We start from the raw sequence: 26,323 nt of genomic DNA, 5'->3' as shown, positions 1-26,323 counted from the left end.
TTTGATCATCATCCATCCATCCATCCATTCATCCATCCACCAGCTATATATCTTTCCAGCATCAATCAAACCATTTATATATTCATTCATTCATTCATTCATTCATTCAACAAATATGTATTGAATACCCACCTCTATGTCAGGCCCTGTTCTAAAGGCTGGGGATATTTCAGTGAAAATAACAGACAAAAACGGTGCTTATCTCCCAGTAGAAAGAAAATGTGCAAGGAATAATTAGCACAATAAATGCTTACACGATAGGGCATGTTGGAAGGTGCGAGGTGCTAGGGGAGAATCGTGGGTAAAGAGGATCCTGAGGATCTTAATCAGTAAGGTGGTCCCCTGGATGCCACGAGACTATCTGGAGGACAAGTTGTTCAGGCCAGGGAATCGCTTCTGCAAAGCTCTCAAGGGAAGGCTCGACTGGTTTGCTGAGGCCAAAGGGGGTCAGTGTGGCTGGAGCGGAACAGGTGAGGGGAGGTGGTGGTAGATGACGTCATCGCTAATACAGATTTCGACCATCTGGAGCTTTGAAGGCCTTCGAAAAGACTCTGGGGAGAAAGGAGCGGATGTTGCAATAATTCTGTTGGGAAACGCTGGTGGCTCAGAGCAGAGCAGGGGTGAGATGAGATTGGACTCTGGATATATGTAAAAGGTGGGGACAGCAGGGTCGCTGATGTCTCAGATACGGAGAGGAAACGAGAGTTGTCAAGGGCGCCTCCGAGGTTCCTGGGCCTGAACACCTGCAAGTGTGAATTTGCCATCCGAGGAACGGGGCAAGGTGGTGGATCGGAAGGTCAGCTTTGAGTTTGAGTCTCAGATGTCGTCCCAACGTCTTCAAGGACATGTTGGGCAGGCCATCGGATGTGTGCACTGGAGTTCAGGGGAGAGGACTAGGCTGACGATGTACATCTGGAGCCACGGGCAGGAAGGAGCGAACGGGGAAGTAGGGGGACAGCCATCAGACTGTGGAGTTCCGGACACCAAGCGAAGAGAGGTGTATCGGGGAGCAGGGAGGGGTCAACTATCAAAAACTGTCGATCAGGGGCGCCTGGGTGGCGCAGTCGGTTAAGCGTCTGACTTCAGCCAGGTCGCGATCTCGCGGTCCGTGAGTTCGAGCCCCGCGTCGGGCTCTGGGCTGATGGCTCAGAGCCTGGAGCCTGTTTCCGATTCTGTGTCTCCCTCTCTCTCTGCCCCTCCCCTGTTCATGCTCTGTCTCTCTCTGTCCCAAAAATAAATAAACGTTGAAAAAAAAATTAAAAAAAAAAGCTGTCGATCAGTCGAGAAGATGAAGGCTGAGAATTGAGTGTTGAATTTTGAATCACGGTACCCTTGACAACTGCCGTTTCAACGGGTGTGGGATGGGGTGGGCAGGTAGCCACATGATTGAGGTGGATTGAAGAGAGAAGAGGAATTAGAGACAGTGAGAGGATAGACACTTTTTCAAAGACCTTTGCTGCCAAAAGGGGGCTAAAAAAGATGAATGGTAGCTGCGGGGAGGGCTGTAGGATCAAGTGAAGGCCATTGTCTTGAAGATCCATCCACTTGCGACTCAGCCATGAATCTACTCAGCTGCCATCTACTATCCGCTATGCACCATGCATCTATCCCAATATCCATTCGTCACTTGGAAGCTAAGAAACCTGTCCTGAATTTCTAGGGGGTACCAACTTCTATGCCCGGGCACTGGAGCTGGGGGCTTGTAGGGCAAGAAACGGGGACCCCGGAATCTGGCACATAGGAGGTATTCCGTTTAGGTGGATTGGATGATTTAAGACGCAAGGAGACCTGGTGCTCGTCTTCTAGGCGCTGGGTCCAGCAGGAGGACACAGAATGCCTGAGCCGGAGGCATGGTCTGGGTGCCGTATAATACGAACCAGAGAGGGAAAGCATTTTGCTCCAGGACGCACTGTGCGTCTGTGATGGAACGGAGATTCACACTCAGGCCTCTTGTCTTTTTTTCTCTTCCAGGATGTTCCATCCAAGGGGACAGAAGTTAGCTGGGAGCAAGGAGCGTGTAGGAATGTGGCACTTGCGAGAGGATAGATTTTGATTTTGATTTATTTAATTTATTTTTTAAAGTAATCTCTACATCCAACAAGGGGCTGAAATTCACAACCCTAAGATCAAGGGTCAGGCAGGCTCCACCGACTGAGCCAGCCAGGTGCCCCAGGAGGATAGATTTTTAAATATTTGTATTTATTTCTGTTTTGGCTCAGAACTCAAAAGGTACCAGGGGTAATACTTGAAAAGTCTCCCTCCCATTCCTATCTCCAGCCGCCTACCGCCTCTTTCTGGGGGCAACCAATTTTCTCATGTTTCCTTAAAGACGTAAGGGATGACTATTTCCCCTTTATTTTTTTTTTAACTTTTTTTTTTAACATTTATTTATTTTTGGGACAGAGAGAGACAGAGCATGAACAGGCGAGGGGCAGAGAGAGAGGGAGACACAGAATCGGAAACAGGCTCCAGGCTCTGAGCCATCAGCCCAGGAGCCCGACGCGGGGCTCGAACTCCCGGACCGCGAGATCGTGACCTGGCTGAAGTCGGACGCTTAACCGACTGCGCCACCCAGGCGCCCCAAATTTTTTTTTTTTTTTTTTAGCGTTTTATTTGTTTATTTATTTTTTTTGAGACAGAGAGAGACAGAGCATGAACAGGGGAGGGGCAGAGAGAGAGGGAGACACAGAATCTGAAACAGGCTCCAGGCTCTGAGCGGTCAGCACAGAGCCCGACGCGGGGCTCGAACTCACGGACCGCGAGATCATGACCTGAGCCGAAGTCGGAGGCTTAACCGACTAAGCCACCCAGGCGCCCCTATTTTCCCCTTTAAATACAGATGGGAGCATCCATTTGCTCCTTCAGATTGCTTTTTTTCTTCCTATTTGACAATTTGTCTTGGGGATTATTTCACATCGGTTCAGAAAAAACTTCCTGGGGGCGCCTGGGTGGCTCAGTCGGTTAAGCGTCCGACTGACTTTGGCTCAGGTCATGATCTCACAGTTTGTGAGTTCGAGCCCCGCATCAGGCTCTGTGCTGACAGCTCAGAGCCTGGAGCCTGCTTTGTGGATTCTGCCTCCTGCTGTCTCTGCCTCTCCCCCGCTCGTACTCTGTCTCTCTCTCAAAAATAAATAAAACGTTAACGTTCAAAAAAATTTTTTTTTAAAGTTTGGGCATTTGCACTTTTAATGGAACTTTCTGGGTGATCATCCATCGAGAGTGTGCCAGTCTACCCCCTGCTAACAGAGCGTGTGACTGCTTGTTTGCCCACAACTTCGACAGCACAGTGCCTTATCAACGTTTTTCGATCTTTACTAATCTGATTCCGAAAAACGAAAGTGTCTTCACGCAGCTTCCGTATGTTTCTCTTGTTCTGGTGGACGAATCTTTTCCCGTTTTACAGGCACAAAGACGGATGGGGAAGAGGAACTTCTCAGGGCCGGCACCTGCCTTGCTGGGCGCTGAGCACCCCGTCTTGGGAGGTGACCCAGCAGAGGTAAGAGGAGGCCAGGTGTTGGCCTGGCAGGGACTAGGCTTCTAAGAACAGTTTTAACTCCCTCTGCTTCCTCCATTCTCTCCTCCCCCTCCCTCCAGACGTGCTTCGTGGGCTGTCCAGGGTGTCTGTATCTCCACAGGCCACCCCAAGGGTCCTGCCCCCTCCCTTAGGAAACCTCTTCCTTCTTCCTGTCATTTGACCTTTTGTTGGCCCAGAGCTTCTGGAATCCTGGGCTAAGGTGACATCTAGCCCTTCTACTTGGCCCCACAAGACGGAGAAAGCCGTAGAATCGTAGGCTATTTCTGCTACTCTGACACTTAGTGACGGTCAAGCCCACACCCCCTCGCCGTGGGGGGAGGCAGGCAGAGTCGTGTAGTGTGTAAGTGCCCATGTGCGTATATTGATGTGTATATTCCATAGATGGTATATCTCTGTGGCAGCCTGCGGTCCAAGGAAAAAAATGCCTGGGTCTGGAGCCTAGCCGGGCCCGAGTTCGAATCCTCGCTTAGCCTCTAACCAGCCATGCTGTTGGGACAGTCAACTGCCCTCTCTGAGCAACAGGTCCCTTGCTTCTGCTTTTTTTTTTAATTAAAAAATTTTTGGGGGGCGCCTGGGTGGCTCAGTCGGTTGGGCGGCCGACTTCGGCTCAGGTCATGATCTCGCGGTCCGTGAGTTCGAGCTCCGCGTCGGGCTCTGTGCTGACAGCTCAGAGCCTGGTGCCTGTTTCGGATTCTGCGTCTCCCTCTCTCTGACCCTCCCCCATTCATGCTCTGTCTCTCTCTCTATCTCAAAAATAAATAAACGTTAAAAAAAAATTTATAAAAAAAATTTTTTTTTTAATCTTTATTTTTGAGAGAGAGAGACAGAGTGCGAGGAGAGAAGGAACAGAGAGACAGGGAGGCACAGAGGGAGACACTAAGCTGTCAGCGCAGAGCCCGACGCGGGGCTCGAACCCACAGAGCATGAGATCATGACCTGAACCGAAGTCGGCCGCTTAACCGACAGGGCCACCCAGGCACCCCGCGCTCCCTTTTTTCTAGTTTGTACAAACCAAATTCTTCCTGCCTCAGGTTTTCATCCTTACTGCTCCATCTGCCTGGAACTTTTCCACATCTTCCCCACTTCCTCCTCCTCCTTTGGGTCTCAGGTCAAATGTCACCTCCTCAGAGAGGCCCTCCCTGACCACTCATGAAGCATCGGTCTGCCCCAGTCCCTGGGGTCTGTCTCTATTCCGTAACCCTGTCTTAATTTATTCACAGCCCTTGCCAAGGTTTGAGAGGACCTCACGCCTGTAGTGAATTGTGTATCATCTGTCCCTCCTGCCCCCACCAGAAAGGAAGAACCCAGAAAGCAACAATGTTGCATCCTTATATCTAGCACAGAGTGGGGGGGGGGGCTTACTGGGTGTTCAGTGAATAATTGTCTAGAATGAATGAATGTGAAAGTGCTCAGCATCATAAAAGCTCAGAATTGCTGGGCATTTTTTATTCTATAAATGCAAACCTTTACCCCTGGGCTCCGAGGTCTGAGTTGAGGAGAGCCTTTGTCCTGTGATTGGAAGGGGCAGGACGGGGTCAGGCGGAGGCCTGGGGAGGGGAAAAAACGAGGCCACGCTCATGCTCACAGGACACATGTAGACACCAGGCTGTGCAGGTGCTTGTGTGTGCACGCACACACACACACACACACACCCCTCTTGCACACTCTTCTCCCTGCAGGCACACTGATGACTGCCCAGACTGGCTGGGCCCTCCCAGCTGCCTGGCCTGACTGGTGTCATGTGAGCTCTGAGCTTTGCAACAGCAGGGCTCAGTCCACCCGGCATCCGGCATCCGTAGTCCCCAGCCCAGGGCGGGCACTCACGATCGGTGGAGAAGATACATTCGCTTCCTTCCTCTTTCCATCTTCTATTTATTACCCTTCCTGCTCCCCCTCCCCACCTCCCTCAGGGCCTCCAGTATCAGGCAAGGCGCAGCCCCGATCCCTCCCTCTGCCCTCTCCCCTTCCCTCACACAAGTCTCCACTGAGTGGGTATTAGATGCTGAGGCCTGGCAACTCTTCCTCTGCCGAACTCAGCCCGTGGGCCTCGCCGGGACACACATCTGGTGAATATCCTGTTTTCTTCCCTCCCTCTCCCTGCCTTGACCGCATGTCCTGGGCCAGATGCTTATCAAATCCTATGGGTTCTTCCAGCACCAGACTCCTGATGGCCTGGTGCCTGGGGCTTGGCTTTGAGTCATGGGCTTTGAGGTTTGGTGAGGCTGGGGCAGGAAGCTCATGGGCCCCTGGTGATGCCAACCCAGGCTGAGACTTGGCCCCACCACCACGCGGGCCCACGGAGCACACCTGTGATTAGACACGTGAAGACGTGGCCTGTAACGGGACATGATGTGTCCGAGGTCACAGGGAATGTCAATGTGGAAATTCAACCACGGCGCTGCCCACTTTTGAACACATCTGCTCGGCAGTGGAGACACAGACAGCGCTGCCCAGTATTACAGGACCAGGGTTTGAATCCCAGCCGTTTACTAGCCGTGTGACCTTGGGCAAACCGCAGAGCATGAACGGGGGAGGGGCAGAGAGAGAGGCAGACACAGAACCGGAAGCAGGCTCCAGGCTCTGAGCCATCAGCCCAGAGCCCGACGCGGGGCTCGAACTCACGGACCGTGAGATCGTGACCTGGCTGAAGTCGGACGCTTAACCGACTGCGCCACCCAGGCACCCCTCTGAGCTTTATTTTTACTTACACACGGCAGATCCTCAATACACGTAGCTGCTAAAGAAAGGCAATACAAGTCAGGGCAAATACGCTCTTGAGGGTCTCAATGCGTCCACAAACACACCATTATAATAATTTACACGCCGGCTGGTGTGCGCACGAATGGGTCGCGGTACACGCCCACACAGGCACCATGCTCACTCAAGGGCTTGGGCAGGGGTCGGCCAATTCGCGCATGGATGCGTGTGTCTGTGAATTCATTCGGGCAGATTGTTTTTCCCCAACAATGTACACCATACTTGGGGGGCGGGGGGTTCCAGAGGCTTCTCTGGGCACTTGTCACAGGCAGGACAGACTAAGGTGTCTACCTGGGTAAACGTGATATCTGGATATCTACCCAACACCCATATGCTTGCCTGTGTCCGTGTGGGCCTGGGTGAGGGGTTATGCAGATGACCTCATCCTTTATCGGGTTGATTAGTTGGTACACTCTGGGGGGCATTGGGGTTATTTCTACATCCACAGATGCCAGAGTTATGGAACATTTTGAACCTGGACGTTTGGGTTCAACGTCACCTGTGTAGCCCGGGGCAAGAGGCCTAAGCGCTGTGCTCAGGTTCCTTTTCTACGAGTTGGAGATAGTGGTTACCTCGTTATGGTGGCACAAGGGCGAAAAGAGTTTGTGTGAAATACTACCTGCACCGCATGGCACGGACTGGTGCGGTATGTGCTTCTCTCTTAATCTCCCCGCGTCTGTCCTCTGTGATGTGACCTCACCTGGTCCTTCAATTGCGGCCCTTCCTCTATTTTACTGCCATCATCAGTCTGCAGGGCTGTCCTTTTCCGCTAGACTGTGATGGCGGGCAGGACCACGTCTGAGTCATCCGTAATTATAACTTGTACATTGCCTGCTAATCTGGACCTCAGATTTCTCCTCTGGCATAACAATAGCTAGCATTTATCGGGCGCTCCTACGTGCCAAGCTCTGTGTTAAGTTCATTCGGTCTTCAAAGTATCTCAAGAGGTTGGTGTTCTTGTTGTCCTCCTTAAAAAAATTTTTTTAGGGGCGCCTGGGTGGCGAGGTCAGTTAAGTCTCAGACTTCAGCTCAGGTCATGATCTCGTGGTTTGTGAGTTCGAGCCCCACGTCGGGCTCTGTGCTGACAGCTCGGAGCCTGGAGCCTGCTTCGGATTCTGTGTCTCCCCCTCTCTCTGCCCCTCCCATGCTCATGCTCTGTCTCTCTCTGTCTCTCAATAACAAATAAACCTTAAAAAGAATTAAAAAAATTTTTTTAATGTGTATTTATTTTTGAGCCTGAGCAGGGAGGGGCAGAGAGAGAGTGGGAAACACAGAATCCGAAGCAGGCTCCAGGCTCTGAGCTGTCAGCACAGAGCCCCACTGGGGCCCAAACTCACGAACCTTGAGATCATGATCTGAGCCAAAATCAAGAGCTGGACGCTCAACCCACCGTCCCTTGTTGTCCCCTATTTTAGAGGAAAAGAAACGGAGACTCAGAAGGGTTAGGGAATTGCCTCGACTGACACAGGGACTTGAACCCTGGCCGACTGTCCCCCTGTCAGCCTGCCCTCAATATAAGATTTGGGACAAAGAGTTGGGGCAGGAATGTCGTTGATAGTCTGCCTCACAGCTGGCTCTCTCCCTCCACCTCCGAGGAATACCTTCCCCATCTCTGTCAATATCGCTTTGTTTGTTTCACCCTGGGGCATCTCCCTGCCTCGGCACAGCGCCCCCAGAGGCCAGACAGTGGCCTCAGATCACCTCTTCTTAGATCCAGTTGGGGGTGAGGTGGAGGAGCTCCCCTGGAACTGGGCTTGAGAAGTAACCTTGCCCCCGGGACCATAGGGGTGGGGAGGGTATACAGGACTCAACAGGAGGGAGGGTAGCCCCTGGGGTGATGTGGGTTGGGTGCTCAGGCTCTGGAATAAAAGGGGGTGAGGCAGAAGGTGAACCTCCCCCACCAGCCCGTCAGTCCCTCTCCAGCTCAGAGGTGTCCCCACCTCAGAGAGCAGGGAATGCGGGCTAAAGGAAGAGGGGCTTCCCTCGGATGTAGGGGAGAAGCTGTCAACCGGCTGAGCCGCCACCACCTTGAAGGAACACCAGAGGGCGCCCGAGGCAGCTATGTGCTCTGTGTCTCTTCTGTACCCCCAAGCGCCCCTTGGGTCTCCAGGAGCCACCAAAGCCCAAGGCCCTGTTGTGTTCGGCTCTTGGGGTGGGGGGAGCACCCTCTACATGTCAATTAGGTCAAGCTGGGGGACAGTGTCCAAATTACTGATTTGCTGTCTACTTGTCTCCTCATTTATTGAGAGGATTCAAATCCGTGCCACAGCCTGGAAGCTCCCAGGGAAGTGCCCTGGGGCAACTGGGGGGGGGGGGCTCTTCTCACTCACTCGTTTCCTGGTCTTTTTCAGATGGGAGGGTGAACCTAATTCCTGTTACTCCTTTTTTTTTGATGTTTATTTGTTTTTGAAGGAGCCAGAGACCGAGCATGAGCAGGGGAGGGGCAGAGAGGGAGACACAGAATCCAAAGCAGACCCCAGGCCCCCAGCTGTCAGCACCGACCCCACTCGGGGCTCGAACTCACGGGCCCTGAAGCAAAGTCTGCCGCTTAACCCGGGCGCCCCCTCTGTTACTCCATCTTGACAAGAACAATCGTTACCATCATGATTATTTTTACTTGAAAATAATTTCCGATCTATAGGAGAGTGGCGAAGGCAATACAGAGAGTTCCTATATACCTTTCAGCCGCCTCTCCTCACTGTCCTCCAATCAGCGACAGTCTCTTGGTCTTTCTTGGTCTTTGGTGACCTCGACACTTCCGAAGAGTGCTGGCCAGATGTTTCGTTTCCCAAGGTCAGGTTGGGAAACCCCTTGGGTTTCCCAAGGTCAGGTTGAAGTTATGGAAGTTGGGGAGGAAGAACACCAAGGGTGAAGTGCCTGTCTCCATCACACCGTTTCAGGGGGCCATGCTATCACGAGACGTGTTACCAGGGATGCTAACCTGATCCTTTGGTTCAGGTGGTGCCTGACAGATCTCTCCACTGTCACGTCTCTTATTTTTCCCCTTTCTACATTCGATCTGTGGGAAGCAAAGTGCAACTCACGCTCCAGGGGAGGGGAACCAAGCTTCACCGCCTGGAGAGGAGGACATCGGAGGACAGGTTAAAGCCACCGCAGAAATTACACGTGCTTGTGCGGGGAGGGAGCTAGAGACCGTGCAAATATCCTCTCTCACTTTAAAGTTTCACCCATTGGGGCGCCTGGGTGGCGCAGTCGGCTAAGCGGCTAAGCGTCCGACTTCAGTCAGGTCACGATCTCGCGGTCCGCGAGTTCGAGCCCCGCGTCGGGCTCTGGGCTGACGGCTCAGAGCCTGGAGCCTGTTTCTGATTCTGTGTCTCCCTCTCTCTCTGCCCCTCCCCTGTTCATGCTCGTTGAAAAAAAAATAAAAAAAAAATAATAAAGTTTCACCCACTAATTTGAGCTTTCATAGGTGGGTTTGGCCTGCAGAAATTCTTCCTGTGGTGCTCTGGGGGTGATTTTTCTAATTCTCTCAATAATCCGTTATGCGTATTTTTTTTACATTTTGTAATTAATCATGCTTTTATTTTTTAATTTTTTTTAACGTTTATTTATTTTTGAGACAGAGAGAGACAGAGCATGAACAGGGGAGGGGCAGAGAGAGAGGGAGACACAGAATCTGAAACAGGCTCCAGGCTCTGAGCGGTCAGCACAGAGCCCGACGTGGGGCTCGAACTCACAGACCATGAGATCATGACCTGGGCCGAAGTCGGATGCTTAACCGACCGAGCCACCCAGGCGCCCCAATCATGCTTTTTTTAAAGTGTATTTATTTTGAGAGAGAGAGCGAGAGAGGATGCACACCAGCGGGGGAGGGGCAGAGAGAGAGGGAGAGAAAGAATCCCAAGCAGGCTCCATCCACACTGTCAGCGCAGAGCCCATTGTGGGGTTCGAACCCACAAACAGTGACTGAGCCCCCCAGGCGCTCCTACCGGTAATCATGTTTTAAAGTGTAGTACATCCTACGTGGTTGAAAAGTGAAAGGGAGTGGAAGCTTACACGGTGCCGGTCTCCCTTCCAGTCCTACCCCCGCCACCCTGTCCCCGGTCTCCTCCCCGAGGCAACCAGTCAACAGGGATTTCACGCATGCACAGGCCACGTCCGCCAATATTCTTTCTCCACAAACGGTTTGAAAGTATTCATAGAATTCCGCACCCTATACCTTTCCATCTAACAATATAACTTGGACATCAGTCCAGATCAGTACTCAAGGACCTTGTCATTCTTTTACACGGTGTTCCGGTGTTCCTGCAACATAGATGCGCCCCGCTTTATTAACTAAGTCCCCTACCAATGAGCATGTCGGCTGTTTCCAAATGTCTTCTCTTACAAACGATACTGCCGTGTTCCTGCATGTGGAATTGAACCTATAGGTATACCCGCACGAGAGGGAGGGACCAAAGGGCATGTGTATTTTCCATTTGGATATTGCCATACTGCGTTTCTTGGAGTCGGGGCTGGTTTACACCCTGTGTTAGTTTCCTAGGGCTCCTCTGCAAAGTACCGCAAACTACGTGGCTTAAAACAACAAAAATGTATTGTCTTACAGTTTAGGAGTCTGGAAGTCTGAAATCTGAAGTCAGTTTAGGAGTCTGGAAGTCTGAATGGGAGGCCATTCTCCCTCGGAAGCCTTTAGGGAAGAAGGCTTTTTTGCTTCTTCTAGCTGCTGGAAGTTACAGGCAACCCCTAGTTTTCTTGGGCTTATAGACGTATCACTCCAGACTCTGCCTGTCTTCACATGGCCGCCTGCCCTCTGTGTGTGTCATCTCCAAATTGCCCTTTCTTACTGGAACACTGATTATTGGATTAGGGCCCATCCTAATCTAATAGGACCTCATATTAACTTTATTATATTTTCAAAGACTCTATTTCTTTAAAAAAAAAAAAGATTTTATTTTTAAGTAATCCCTACACCCAACGTGGGGCTCGAACTCACAACCCTGAGATCAAGAATCACATGCTCTACTGACTGAGCCAGCCAGCTGTCCCACAAAGACCCTATTTCCAAATAAAGTCACAGTCACCGACTCCAGGTGGACATGAACTTTAGGGAAACAGTATTCAACCCAGTACATATTCCCACTGGCAAACTATGACAGTGAAACAGCCTGCTTTGACATTCTTCAAGGATTCACGTGACGGTTGGGAATTCACTTTGGTTATTGGATTCTGCTTCTCGGAAATAAGATACTCTGTGGGGATGGGGCTCTGTGGGGGCGTGGGATTTATTGGGGTTACAAGAGCAGGGTCGGCTTCCTACGTGGCAGTTGGAAAGAAAAGCTCATGTGACATAGATCTTCTGGGGTGGATGTCTACCTCCCTTTTCTGGGCCATTTTGTCAATGTAAAATTCTATCCCTGGTCCCGATCAACTGTGGGCACTAACCCAGAGTACCCAGGTCAGAGGTCACACACGGCCACTCACGGGTTGTTCCCTGGGAATGTTTTGTCTTGGGCAGTGCCTAGTCAAATTCTGAAACAGATACAAATGTTTTTGTTTTTGTTTTAATTTTTTTTCCAACGTTTTTATTTATTTTTGGGACAGAGAGACACAGAGCATGAACGGGGGAGGGGCAGAGAGAGAGGGAGACACAGAATCGGAAACAGGCTCCAGGCTCCGAGCCATCAGCCCAGAGCCTGACGCGGGGCTCGAACTCACGGACCGCGAGATCGTGACCTGGCTGAAGTCGGACGCTTAACCGACTGCGCCACCCAGGCGCCCCTAAATGTTTAAAAATAGGTACGTTTCAGATAAAAATTTGGATTCTAACTTCTCTGGAAAGAAATGTCGGTTAACACTGTGCTCGCATTTCCACAGGGCAAGAAACATTCCTGAATACACTTATTGGCATTTGATATCATCTCCCCAGCTCTGGGCCTTCAAACCAAGGGGCAGTTCAGTGCGGTGGTGCAGGTTGTGGACTCAGGAGCCCGACTGCCTGCATTTGAATCCCATCTCTTCCCCTTGCTACCTGTGTGTCCTTGGGCAAGCTGCTCGGTGTTCCTGAGCCTCACCGTCGTTCTCTATAAAACTATGATTGATTGATTCAACCCATTTTATTGAGTATCTACTATGTGCCAGACATTTTCTAGGCACTTGGGACATGCCAGTAAATAGAGCAAGGAAAGATCCTCCTTCTTGTGGAGATCATACTGCGGCAGGGGGTAGACAAGTGGCAAACACTAATAGGTAAGTGATATAGTATACTGAAAGGTGATAAATGCTATAGGAAAGCAAAAACCAAACTCCAAAGGAAATAAGGAATGGGGGCAAGGTCGCATTTTACAACAGGCTGTTCAGGGAAGGCCTCGCTGAAAAGGGGGGCGTTTGTGCAGGCTTGAAGCGGGTGAGGGAGTTGGCCCGCTGGTGAGCTGGGGGAAACGTAGCAGCAGAAGGAACAGCTATGCAAAGGCCTGGGGCAGGAGCTGGCCTTGATGTTGGAAGAACAACAAAGAGGCGGGAGAGGAGACAAGGAGGGAGAGAGCTGAGGTCACAGGGGAAGAAAGGGGGAAGGGAGTGTCAGTAAATCATGTAAGACCTTACAGGCCACCCAAGACTTTGGTTTTACTGTGTGAGATGGAAGCCATGGGAGGTTCTGAGCAGAGAAAGGGCATGGTTATACCCGGATCTGTCTGCTCTGCTGAGGTTAGACTTGGGGGGCGGGGATGGCGGTGAGGGAGCACAGAGGGGGAAAGCCGGGAGACCGGGGAGACCAGGGAGAAGCTGGTGCAATAATCTCAGAGGAAGTCGATGGTGGCTTAGGCCAGGGAGAAGCTGAAAGGAGGGTGAGGAGGGGTGGGGTCAGGCTGTATTCCCAAGGTGGGCTAGCCTCCGGGTTGGAATAGAGCATGAGGAAAAGACAGGAGCCAAGTTCACTCCAGGGGTTTGGCTAGAGCAAGCAGGGGGGTGGGGGTGGGTAGTTCCTGCAGGGGTGGATCTGGAGGGGAGGGTTGACAGAAACAGTTTGGGATAGGGGCGCCTGGGTGGCTCAGTCGGTTAAGCGTCCGACTTCAGCTCAGGTCACGATCTCGCGGTCCGTGAGTTCGAGCCCCACGTCGGGCTCTGGGCTGACGGCTCAGAGCCTGGAGCCTGCTTCCGATTCTGTGTCTCCCTCTCTCTCTGCCCCTCCCCCGTTCATGCTCTGTCTCTCTCTGTCCCAAAAATAAATAAACGTTAAAAAAAAAAAATTAAAAAAAAAAAAAAAGATCCAGTTTGGGATAGTTGGGCGAGGCCTCAACACTCAGGCGAAGGCAGTTGGAAATACATACCTGCAGCCTGGGAGCAGGGTTTGGGGAAAATAATCTGTCTGTAAGGCACTGAGAGCGCCTGGTGCTCCTTAAGTGTTAGTAGGGGTTAGCTGTTCCTGTTGCCCAGCTTTGGCTCCGGCTCTCTCCCAGTACTCCCTGGCCTCATATCCCTCTCGGGGGTGGGAGCAGTGAGGATGCTGGAGAAATTTCCTTCCCAACAAATTAGCATGTAAACCCACCCTTGGGTCACTTCTCTGACCATTAGTTAAGTCATCTGTAAAACGAAAACGATAGTCCCCTTTCTCGGAGAATTAGCGTGAGACGCGAATGCGAAATAGTGGATGTAAGTGCCCAGCACCTGGGAGGTGCTTTACCAGTCTTTTCTCCTCCTTACCCTTGCCCCATGCTCAGGGAGAAAAGAAGCAAAGTCAATATCCATCCCAGCTGTTTATTGAAAGGGAAGGCAAGACGGAAGGGGTGGGCAGGATGGGGAAGGGGCGTGGGGCACAAGGGCAGTAGTGCCGGCCGGGTGGGGGAGAACAGAGGACCCTCCCGGGAGACCCCCTCCAGGTGGGGAGGGTAGGGGGCGGAGGCCATCGGCGCCTCTCTCCGGCTGTCTTGGAGCTCCCTCTAGTGGTGAGAATGGAGATGATGCGTCTGGCCAGGGAGGCTGCAGGACGGAGGTGCTTGCTGGGGGCCCAGCAGGGCACATTTGTTACAGGGTGAGGTCAGGACCTGTGGGTAACCTGTGGGTGACGGTTTCTAGATGAGTGGATTTTCAGCGGCAAAGACATCCCAGTTCTCCTGACCCCTGGCTCTTATAAACCATTTAAGCGCATGTCCAAATCATCTTCCGAGCCACCGGGGACCATCAAGCCTGCAGCCAGGCTCTCTGGGCCCAAACTGTCCCCCAACCCTTGAGGCCCCCCGGAAGCCAGGAAGGTGTCCAGCAGGCCCCCTGTTCCATACGTGTAGAACAAGAGCTGGCCCAGGAGGAGGCTGAAGATGTGGGTCCTGATTCCTGCAGACTGCCAGCCTCCCCCAGTCACCTCATCTGTAAACTGGGGCTAATAATAGCTCACGATTTGGGGGGGGGGGGACTGAGGGGCTCTGATGCCAACATGGACGTAGAAAACGTTCTGAAGGAGGTGACTGTGTTCGCACCATCCTGGAGAAGTCCAAGTGGGGGGTTTTTGACCCATCCTCAGGCACCCTGGGGCAGCTGACAGATGAAGGGTTTAGGGAAAGAGGATGACCCTACCACCTTTCCCCACAACATTGCCTATGGAGAGTAGTGCTTTTATCTGGGTAGAATAGGAAAGTCATGGAACTCCAGAATCTGAGCCAATCCCCTCATAGTAGATAGACAGGAACTGATGGTCTGCAAGGGTAAGGGGTTTGGCCAAGGTCGGAGTAGAGCAAGGATAGATGGAGGGGGATGTGTTCTACTCCTGAAGGGCCTTGAAAAGGAGGGAAGTTTGGGGAGGACTTGGGGAAAGTTGGCATCTTGGATGAGTTGGGGCCCAATCCCTGGGAAGGGGCACTGGGATCTGAGCTCCAGCCTCTCTGACCTGGAGCTGGATCTTATGGGGGCATAGGTGAAAGGGACCTGCTTCTCAGGGAGAAGTTAGGGACACAGTTGGAGGGCAGGGTGTGATGGGACAGAGGCATGGTCCAGACCCCAGGTCTGGCTCCCCCTCTAGCCTTGTGGGCAGCTCAAGAGTCCCTCTTGGGCTGGATGGTCTGCACAGAGGATTGCCCAAAGGGGCTGGCAGGTGGTGAAAACCAAGACTGGCCATTGGCATCGCGGAAGATGGGGGACAGCTGTTGCTCTGGCTCGTCCCCGAAGATCTCCACGTGGCCATCAGCTTCGGCGTCCAAGGGTTCTGCCTTGGTGTCCTGGCTCAGCCAGCCGGCCACAGCCCAAACCAGGCAAATGGCCAGCAGGATCCCAGCCGCCACGCAGAGTACCGTGCCTGCCAAACGGCAGGTGCCCAGGGCCTGGTTGTAATCGGCTGCCCGCTGATCCAGCACCAGGAATTCCCCCTCTCCGATGCCCTCCAGCTTGGGGGGCACTGCGTAGCCAGTGGTCAGGGCCGCCACACCCAGCAACAGAAGAAGGGTCCCCGTAGACAGGCTGATCTGGAGAGAGGCAGACAGATTGGGAGGTAGTCAGGGTCAGTGGGGGCCCCAAGGTGATCCCAAGTGGACTTAAAGGTAACTCCTTGGTCTAACCTTAGAGATGGGAATCACAGAGGAGTCACAGAACATACCTTCTAGGACCTAACTGATGAGGGGCACAAGATATCATGTTCTGTTGGGAATCTTGAGGCCCCTTGATCAATGTCCTTCCCGACTCCCACTTAGGAACCACTTAGTAGGTTTCTCCTGCCCACCTTGAGTTTCCCGCCATCATTATTTAGGTCCCATCTCTTCTCTCTGTCCCATCTACCCCCATCTCTCTGTTGGGATAACTCCTACACATCCCCCAGATCTCATCTCAAACCTCACCTCCTCAGGGAAGCCTTCCAGGATGCTCCTGGAGTGGGTCACGTCCCCTGCTTTGGATTCATACAAACACTGCACGTTTGTTCTTCAGTGCACTCACCTTGGTGCACACTTGAACATCTACTTTCTTGCCCATTTATTTATTTTCTAAACTTGATTTCTTTATGTTGAGAGAGGGAGCACGCACGCTCAAGAATGAGTGGGGGAGGGGCAGACGAGAGAGAGAGAGAGAGAGAGAGAGAGAGAGAGAGAAGCCCAAGCAGGCTCCGTGCTCAGCACGGAATCTAGACTCAGGGCTTGATCTCACGAACCGTGAGATCATGACCTCAGCTGAAATCAAGAGCTGGACACTTAACCAACTGAGCCCCCCAGATGCCCCTTACACATGTACTTTCGTTACCGTGTAAGCGAGGTCTGCCTGCCCCGCTGGAAAGAGGGCCCGGGGAGCTATGACAACAGACACTGTCTGTTTTGGGTCACGCGGTGTCTTCCTAGCACGGTGCCGGTAAAGAGCAGGAGCTGAGGGAATGTTTGCAGAATGACTAAACGAAGCACAGCTAGGAGCTGCTAGAGAACAGGGGCCTCATCTTAAATTCTCTGTGCATAAGAGCCTCGCTCCCTGCCCGGGAATTAGAAGATGCTCAAAATTTTAAGCTACGGACTCACTTTTCTTTTGCTCTTCCCTGATCACCCCAGGCACTGACAGTCTCTCCTTTCCTGGCACCCTCTGATCCTTTGGCCTGGGGTTGTGCATTCACTGTAGATAGGTTGACACTTTGCCTCCCCCCCTGGAGAGAAGCCATTTGAAAGCAGAGGGAAAGGGACCCCTGCCTCGGTCTCCGTACAGTATTTAGCAAAGAGCTATGCTCAGGGTAGGCACTCAGCCTACTGTCATCTCCACGCCTTTCCCCACACTGTGTGCCCTGACTGACCTCTCTCCCTGGTTGTTAGAGACACCGATTGTTTCTCCCCTGTCTTCCCCGGCCCTGGCAACAGTACCCCAATATATCATTGTGAAACCACAGTAAGATTTAACTGAGATGAGCCCCAGTTCATGCCAGTCAGTATCTATTTTCCCTGTGGCCATAGCGATCAGTTGAGAGACGGGCAAGGGACCCAGTCAGAGCCAATGCAATGCTTGACAGGACTTCTGGAAATGAAAAGCATTGTTTTTGTTTTTGTTTCTGAAAGAAAGGCTGGAGGAAATTCTGATTTCCCATGGGTAGTGCGGAGGGAAACCCAGAGGGTCAGCAAGGTGGCAGCTATCTGGGGATCCTGAAACCTAGCAGGGGCCACCTGGATGGGGGCGCCACGGGGAGCCTAAAGACTAAGAGAAATCTTGAGTCCTCGGGGTGCCGGTTTGAACTGCTGGATTGAACCTCACCTGAAGTGGCTCAACCTCTGGTCTACTGTTTAAATCCATTTGAGTTGTGTGTGTGTGTGTGTGTGTGTGTGTGTGTGTGTTTTCAAGATTTTTTTTTTTAATTTTTTTTTAACGTTTATTTATTTTTGAGACAGAGAGAGACAGAGCATGAACGGGGGAGGGGCAGAGAGAGAGGGAGACACAGAACCGGAAGCAGGCTCCAGGCTCCGAGCCATCAGCCCAGAGCCCGATGCGGGGCTCGAACTCACAGTCGGTGAGATCGTGACCTGAGCCGAAGTCGGACGCTCAACCGACTGAGCCACCCAGGCGCCCCTCAAGATTTTATTTTTAAGTAATCTCTACACCCAGTGTGGGGCTCAAACCTACAACCCAAAGATCAAGAGCTGCACGCTCTACCGGCTGAGCCGGCCAGGCGCCCCAAATTTGTATGGTGTTGAATGACTTATCAACAGTAGCCATTTGGCAATTTTTTTTTAAGTAGGCTCCACACCCAAGGTGGGGCTTGAACTCATGACCCTGAGGTCAAGAGTCGCATGCTCTACCGACTGAGCCAGGCAGGCACCCCCCGCCCCCAGGTGGGTGTTTGTTGCTGTTGTTGTTTGTTGCACAAACAAGACGCCTCTATCTGCTATATCATCCCTCTCCTTTCTATCCACTGATCCCATGTCCTCTCTGCAGTCACAGGAAATCACATGAGTTGCTCCTCCTCTGGCCTTACCTTCCAGCACAGTGAGGGCCAGGGTCGGCGGGGACACAGGACAGGAGGCCCCTCGGGGTCATCGCTGAGGGCCATACCTGCACAGTCTTCATAGAAAAGGTGCAGATAGGAGCGGACCCCATACCATTTGCCGTCTTCCACGCTGGGGCCGCGGCTACAGCCGCAGGAACGGTCACAGTTTGGCATCATGGATCTCTGTGGAGGAAGCAAGGTGCAGTGGGCAGAGGGCCCAGTGAAACCCTCCCAGGGCCCCTGAATCTTTGTACCTCCTCCGCTCTTCCTCCCATTTGAGATAACCCACACTCGTAACACAGCCCGGCCTTCTGGATGCTGGTTTGTCTTTCCCTACGTACACTGTGAATGAGCCAATGCGCAGGAACACTGAGCCCAGTGCTTGACAATTGTAGGTGCCAACAAATTGTACTTGTTTAGTCTGGAGGCCACCCAGTGGCTGGCACTGTGGGTTCTGGAGCCTGACTGACTGGGTTGGAATCCCAGATCCACCACTTCCTGGCTGTGTGACTTTAGACAAATGCTTTCACCTCTCCAAACCTCGGTTTCCTCACCTGTAAAGCAAGGCTGATAATCACACCTGCTTCACACTGTATCTGAGGCCAAGGAATGGCAGCTGTTGTAGTTACTATTCCTGTAATTTCTTCATTATTATTTTTAATCCTAAACCTTTTGAGCTCCGTATCCATCCCTATCTCCCCTCAAAATCTTCCCCTTTTTCAGGGTACTCTTGGGGGTGACTGTCATGGCTGACACTTTGCCTAATCAGGCCGAGCTCCCAAGGTGCAAGGCTCTAAAAAAAAAAAAATCCCTCCCCAGGGCTGCCCCTCACAAAGCAACAGCCTCCAAGTCCCAGGAAATCTTGACTCCAGAGGTGGTGAAAGCCAGGGGCCCTCTGAGGCTCAAGGGTTGTTAGATTTCTAGGGAAACCTATCTACCAGCCCCTCTTTTTTTTTTAATTTTTTTTACTCTTTATTTATTTATTTTTTTTTTTTTGAGACAGAGAGAGACAGAGCATGAACGGGGGAGGGTCAGAGAGAGAGGGAGACACAGAATCTGAAACAGGCTCCAGGATCTGAGCTGTCAGCACAGAGCCCGACGCGGGGCTCGAACTCACGGACCGTGAGATCACGACCTGAGCCAAAGTCGGATGCTCAACCAACTGAGCCACCCAGGCGCCCTGAACCCCTCTTTTTTAATAAGACTTTTTTATTGAGGTATAATTGACATGTAACGTCATATTAGTTTCAGGTGTACAGCATAATGATTTAGTATTTGTAATGATCGCCGTAAGTCTAGTTAACATCTGTTACCATGCGTAGTTACCAATAAATTTCTTTCCTTGTAATGAGAACTTTTAAGAGCAACTCTCTTAGCAACTTTCAAATATGCAGGACAGCATTATTAACTGCAGTCACCATGCTGTACATCATGTCCTCATAACTTACTTGTTTTCTAACTGGAGTTTGTACCTTTGACCACCTTCACCCGTTTTGCCCACCCCCCACCCCCGCCTCTGGCAACCGCTAATCTTAAGAATCTCTCTTTTCACAGATGGAGACCCTGAGGACTGAGTCACGGAAAGTACTTGCGTATGCACACACGGAGAGGACTAAAACCAAAGTGGGGAATGGGGAGAGGGGTGGGTTGGGGGGAAGAGGGGTTTGTGAGGGGGATGGACTGGGCTCCTGCACCAACACCCCTGAACAGCTTCAAACAAAATAAAGCAAGGCACTTCTACTGAAAGATAAGATCATTTCTAGCCCTCCCCCCCCCCCCTAATTTCCAATCAATGTGGCCTTCAGTTTCCTGCATAGAGAGACTCACCAGCACACACATACACACACAGCACAGACAGGCGCGCGCGCGCACACACACACACACACACACACACACATCAGAGACGCACAGATTGACGCACAGACACACAGCAACACGGATACACAAACATGGCAGAAACATACCCCCGCAGGCACACATTCACCACATAGAGACACGGACAGGATACAGAAACAGACACACAGACACCCACATTCAAAGACACGCCACAGAGAAACAAGAACACACAAAGACACGCAGAACGTAAGTGTGTGTTGGGGCGATTCTTGGAGTCCCCAGGGATCCACATAAGCGCCAGAAGGGCTCTTCTCAAGGCCTGTCTATAAATCGCGGTTCTTCATCATCCTCACTCAAAACTCGGGGAAAAGGAAGAAAAGGAAAGGGCACAATTTTTTTTCTTTGGACAGAGGATGGGAAAAGGCATAGACCAAAAACGAAAGACGGAGGAAGAGGGCGAGTGGTCCCTGGAGAGAACAGGAATCTCCCTGAGAGGTGGGGGGCGGGGTTCCCAGGGGGTGTGGCCAGCGAGGCACCCGCCCCCCGGCCGCAGCTCTCTGGAGGCCCCGGGTAGGGGGGCATGCTTGGGGGCCAAAGGGGCTGTCAGAGTCAAAGCGGCGACTATTAAAAGACCCTAGGGGAAGGGGCAGGGAGGGGACGCCGCGGAATTGCTGGTCTGGATTAGCTCCTCCCCTGCAACTCTCACGGTCCCTCTCCCCCAAATACACCTAATCACTCAATCTTGCTGGCAATGGGGAAGGAAGGTGACCTTGGCGCTGCCTCCCCGTCAGCCTGGCCCCTCCTCCTCCCCTGCCGAGGTTGCGGGGAGGGGGTCGGGCGGTCAGGGGGAGGGAGAGGGAGGATGCTCGGGACACCACGCGGATACCCGGGACGTGGGTTGCCATAGGAAACGCTGGGGAGGTGTCCCTAGAAGGGAGGAGGGAGGAGCTCGGCGAGGGGGGGAGCGGGAAGAGGAGGGGGCTGCAGAGTCCGAGGGGGGAGACTGCGGCGGAGGCCGGCGGAGGGAGGCGTACGCGAGAGTGACAGGCGGGACAGCCTGAAGATGGATGGAATCTCTCACCTGCACGGCCTCGCTCAGTTCTCCTTCCCAGACCCCCAGACCCGCCCGCCTCAGTGTCCGGCGCAGCCCAGGCTGGGAGTAGGGGCTCCCTCCGGGGGGGGGGGGGCGAGGCCAGCGAAATCCGGCCAGTTCCTCCCCTCTCTCCACCGCACCACTGTTTCTGACCGGACCACCAGTTCCCTGGGCGAGATTAACTGCATCCTTTCTCCCAGGGGGAAACCGAGGCACGGAGGGGTGGGGATGGGTTTTAGGAGAGAGGTGGCTACGGGTCTGGTCCTCTGAAGCCTCCTCCCATCCTCTCAGCCCTGAGGGGTCTCTGGGCGAGGCGGCTGGTGTGACCTCTGCCCCCTGCTGCTTCTCTGGGACCTCACCTCCTAAAGCCCGAGGCAACGCCGAGGCTTGGGCGCCGCCGTCCCGTCCGGGGCTGGACGTGGCCGTGCTGGGGATGCGGGCGGGGGTGGGGTTCCCCGGAACCCGGGAGAAGGCGGAGTGGGGGTCGGGCCCCGCGCGGAGCAGGGCTGAGCTCACCTCTCTGCCTGCGGTCTCCGCGGAGCGGGAGCCGGAGCGAGAGAGCCGAGCCGAAGCTGGTTCTGTCGGCGCCTGCGCCGCAGTCGGGGGCGGGGGTGACACGAGGGTGGGAGGGGGGCGCCCGCCCCACGGCCTGGCTCTGCAGATGGCGCACCCCTGCAGGATGGAGAGCCCCTGTCTCTTTCCAGAGTTCCCTTCTCTCCTCTGAGACCCCAGACCCCTCGCGGAAACCCCCAGGCCTCCCTGGAACCCACCCCCTCCCGCGGCCCCTGAAACTCCACATCTGACTCTCCATCACTCCCTCAGTCTCCCATCCCTCTGCCTGAACACCCTCGTCTTCGCTGACCCCTCACTTCCTCCTTGTAGCCTCACTCCCTTCTCTGGTTCTCCGTCCCCTGCATGGAGCCCCTAAGCCAGTAGACAAACGCTCCTCTTGCAGAGCCCCCCCCCCCCACTTCTCCAGAGACTCCTGCTCTCTCTCTCTCAGCCCTCACCCATGGCTGAGCCCCATCTCGCTCTCAGGAGCCCCCTACCTCTCCCTGGGGCCCTCACCTCTCACTGAGTCCCCTATCCTCTCTCCACTCTCTTTTCCTCTTTGAACCCCTGTCCCTTGCTAAGGATCAGCCCCTCTCATCTTGAGAAGGGAGCTGGGGTTGGGGAGAAGGGGTTGGGAGAGAAGCTTCAGGTCTCCTCTGGAAGGAGCCAATGAGATGGCCTCCCTTGTTCTTGCTTCTAACCTACGGCGAGTTCCGCCCTGGGTAGCGCGTGCCTATGGCCCATCTCTCTGGACAGCCAGGCCTTGGCAATTGTGTCTACTTCATTCCGTGTCATGTGCCCACAGCCTTGGTTTTGTCCCACACTTGGTGCTGTGTGCTCTTAGGAAAGTCACCGCACTGCTCTGAGCTTCTTCAGGCACCATTGCACAAACATGCCTTCATGCCTTGAGCATGCATTCTATCTCTCCATGCGCTGGGGGCAGGAACACAGGGATGAATGAACTCTGCGAGATGAGGCCAGATCTTTTTCGTTCACTGCTGTATCCCAGAGCCTCACGTATTGCTTGGCATTGAGTAGGCAGCTCAACAAACATTCACTGAACACAGACCAGTAATAGTAACAAATATATGCTGCTTGTTATGTGTGAAGGGCTTGTCTAAGTGCTTTACATGTACTACTTACTCTAACTATGTGTGTGTGTGAGAGACAGAGGCAGGCAGACAGACAGATGGACAGAGACAGGAAGTCGTGGAGCCCCAAACTAAAGGCCTCAAAGAGTGACAGGAGGTGAAGCTGAAGAGGCATTGGAAACGACCTGTGCTGGTTTTAAAACATGGCAACCAATTCTTTAGCACTTCTCCCATGGAGGGCTGGGGTCCACGCACCCTCTGTTAGTATCTTGGGTGAGCTGATGACTGCCTGGGACAAGTGAGGCTCTGACTCCCAAGGCTAGGACATAAAAGAACATGCAGGGGGGCGCCTGGGTGGCTTAGTCGGTTTGGGCATCTGACTTCGGCTCAGGTCACGATCTCGCGGTTCTTGAGTTCGAGCCTCGCGTCAGGCTCTGCGCTGACAATTCAGAGCCTGGAACCTGCTTCGGATTCTGGGTCTCCCTCCCTCCCTGCTCATGCTGTCTGTCTCTGTCTCTCAAAAATAAATAAATGTTTAAAAAAAGAAAAAAAAAAGGACGTGTACTTCCCCTGAAACTCTAGCTCTTGGAGACGAGAGGAGCCATGCAAGAAGTCTGTTTACCTTGAGGCTGCCATGCTGTGAGGAAGCCAAAACCACACGGAGAGCCCATGTGAAGCGACCATTCCCAGCAGACCTTGCTCTTTCAGTCATTCTAGTTCAGGCATCAGGTAAGTGAGTGAAGAAGCAACCAGATGATTCCAGTCCACAGCTGTTCAAATCAGTTTCAGCTCCGATGGTAGTGGAGAGGGTTCTGGAAGTTCTGGAGGCAACAGGAAGGGATGAGGTCAAGCGTACAGGAGGATAGGCTGGCCTTGAGCCAGCACAGGAAGGATCCAGTATTCTCTGAGACCCGGGGAAAGGAGAGAGGGTGGCCACTGAGAAGAGATACAGGGTAGTGGTTGTGAGTTGAACTCTGGAGTCTTTCAGGTCCAGGTGTGAATCTTGGTTCCGCCACTTGGTACTTCCATGATTTAACGGCTCCGAGCCTCAGTTTCCCTGACCGTAAAATAGAAGTAATATTAGTACTTGCCTCTCAGAAGAGTTGTAAGAGTGAAATGAGATGTTCATATAAGACCCTTAGTGTAGCACCTGGACCAGAGTAATAACTCAACAAATTGTCCCTAATACTAGTATGGTCACCTTAGTTTATAGGTGACGAGGGTAGGAAGTTGAGTGACAAGACATCTGATAAATCGAATGCTCTGGAGAAAAACAAGAAACATCATCCACTAAGAGGAAGGTTTATGGGTGGCTCAGTCAGTTAAGCGGTTAAGTGTCTGACTCTTGATTCTGGCTCAGGTCAGGATCTCACGGTTCATGGGTTCAAGTGCCATGTTGGGCTGTGCGCTGACAGTGTGGAGCCTGCTTGGGATTCTCTCTCTCCCTCTCTCTCTCTGCCCCACCCCTCCTTGCATTCTCTAAGCAAACAAACAAAGAAACAAACTGAAAAAAAAAAAGAAAGAGCAAGGTTTTAGGAGTACTGGATGGCTCAGTCAGTGGAACATGCAACTCTTGGATCTTGGAGTTGATCTTAATTACTTTAAATTTTTTAAACAGTCACATGTGGCTAGTGGCCATCATATTGGACAGTCAGGCGTCGGTGGGACAAATTTGCTGCCAAACTTGATCGTGGGGTAGTGAGTTTGAGCCCCATGTTGGGTTTAGAGGTTACTTAAAAAATAAAATACGAAATAAAAAGAAAGAGAAAGTTTTAGTTCAACAGGAGGCTTAAAAAGGGTGGTGAACCAGCCACAAAAGGCCATATATTGTATGTTTCCATATATATGAAATACCCAGAGTCCAAAAATCCAGAGACAGAAAACAGATTAGTGGTTCCTAGAGGCTAGGGGAAGGGAGGAATGGAGAGTGACTGCTTAATGGGTTTCCTTTCGGAGTGATGGAAATATTCTAGAACGAGATAGCGGCGATGGATGCACAACATCGTGAATGTACTATCATTAGGGAGAAATTTTATGTTATGTATGTTTTACCACAATTTTTAAAGGGTGGTAAAGATTTGGAATGATCAGTAATAATGATGGTGGTGGTGGGGACGGATATCACTTACTGAGCATTTACTATGTGCCAGGGTAATTTATCTTCTCAGCAACCTTATGACGCCACTTGCCTGAGGTCATTCAGTCACAATGTGGCAGAATCTGAATTTGCTCTGATGGCTCTGAGGCCACGATCTGGAGAGGCCACAGCGTGCGCGGCTGTGACTTTCTTCGGCAGTGTCAGGAGACCTGGGCATGAAGAAAGAGGCTGCTGGTACCCCAGCTCCTGGGGTAGGTCCTCCTGGACAGGTGGGGCAGAAGATGCAGGGGTTCCAGACAGAGGAGCTCAGTGAGGTCCAAAAATAGGTGGATGGGAAGAAAGGGAGTCTGAGGTCAGAGTATGGGATATTGTAGTCAAAGACTTTAGATGTAGAACCCGGTAAGAGGTGAGAAGGTTCACTAAGCCAGTGCTATCCAATAGAAGTTTCTGCAAAGAAGGGAATGTCCTAGATCTGTGCTGCCTGAACAGGCCATATTTAGCTATTAAGCATTTGCAATGGGGCTAGTGTGACTGATGAATCGAACTGTATTTAACCTTATTTATTTAAATGTTTATTTTTGAGAGAGAGAGAGAAGTGGGGGAGGGGCAGAGAGAGAGGGGGACACATGATCTGGAGCAGGCTCTGTGCTGACAGCAGAGAGCCCGATGTGGGGCTCCAATTCATGAGCTGTGAGATCATGACCAGAGCTGAAGTCGGATGCTTAACCAACTGAGCCACCCCAGCACCCCTTTATTTATTTATTTATTTATTTGGAAGTACGATTTACACCCAACGTGGGGCTTGAACTCACGACCTGACATCAAGAGTCACACGCTCTACTGACTGAGCCCCCCAGGTGCCCCCTAACCTTAAGTACTTTTTTAAAAAATTTTTTAAGTTTATTTTGAGAGAGACAGAGACAGCACGAGTGGGGGAAGGGCAGAGAGAGAGAGGGAGAGAGAGAATCTCAAGCAGGCTCCCAGCAGCCAGCACGGAGCCCGATGTGGGGCTTGAACTCACGAAACCACGAGATCGTGACCCAAGCTGAAACCAAGCGTCGGTCGCTTAACCGACTGAGCCACCCAAGCGCCCCAACCTTAATTACTTTAAATTTAAGTTTAAATAGTCACATGTGGCTAGTGGCCACCTTATTGGACAGTCAGGTGTCAGTGGGACAAACTTGCTGCCACGGCCCTACTTTGAGCATGACTGCCATCTCAGACTCCCATCATCTATCCCTTTTCACCTAGTGCTTCTGCCCTGCCCCCCTCTTGGGTCCCTTCTCTACACTGTACCCACAGGGATCCTTAAAGCATGAGTCAGATTCTCATAGGGGAGTCTCATTCCCTGCCCCAAACCCTGTACTGACATCTCATCTTACTCAGGGTAAGAGGGAGAAAACTGGTGGAATAAATATGGCCACGAACTCTCTGTCCCTTTGCCCTTCAAGAGCTGGAGTTCATTTCTCTTCAG

The 26,323-nt window shown here is 52.3% G+C and overlaps 1 protein-coding gene and 1 long non-coding RNA gene across 3 annotated transcripts; one reads left to right on the top strand and one right to left on the bottom strand.

Annotated features, from left to right (window-relative positions):
* The first annotated feature begins 3,387 nt into the window (after window positions 1-3,387).
* LOC122466953 lies at window positions 3,388-12,360 on the top strand. The gene is made up of 2 exons (XR_006292795.1): window positions 3,388-3,496; window positions 12,128-12,360. It is a non-coding gene; the product is annotated as an uncharacterized LOC122466953 (long non-coding RNA).
* A 1,631-nt stretch (window positions 12,361-13,991) lies between these two features.
* On the bottom strand, window positions 13,992-21,746 carry NRSN2 (neurensin 2). Of its 2 annotated transcripts, none has more exons than XM_043602669.1 (3): window positions 21,625-21,746; window positions 18,168-18,362; window positions 13,992-15,699 (listed from the first exon to the last, which is right to left on the bottom strand). In XM_043602669.1, exons 2-3 carry the CDS (start codon window positions 18,354-18,356, stop codon window positions 15,274-15,276), a joined length of 615 nt encoding a protein of 204 aa, XP_043458604.1. In that variant the 5' UTR covers window positions 18,357-18,362; window positions 21,625-21,746; the 3' UTR covers window positions 13,992-15,273. The 2 variants fall into 2 exon arrangements, with proteins under 2 accessions (XP_043458604.1, XP_043458605.1); XM_043602670.1 differs by having other exon boundaries at window positions 21,468-21,679.
* Window positions 21,747-26,323: the final 4,577 nt, after the last annotated feature.

Source organism: Prionailurus bengalensis, chromosome A3, assembly GCF_016509475.1.
Source record: "Prionailurus bengalensis isolate Pbe53 chromosome A3, Fcat_Pben_1.1_paternal_pri, whole genome shotgun sequence".
Lineage (NCBI taxonomy): Eukaryota > Metazoa > Chordata > Mammalia > Carnivora > Felidae > Prionailurus > Prionailurus bengalensis.
This window is presented reverse-complemented; position numbering and strand designations above follow the sequence as displayed.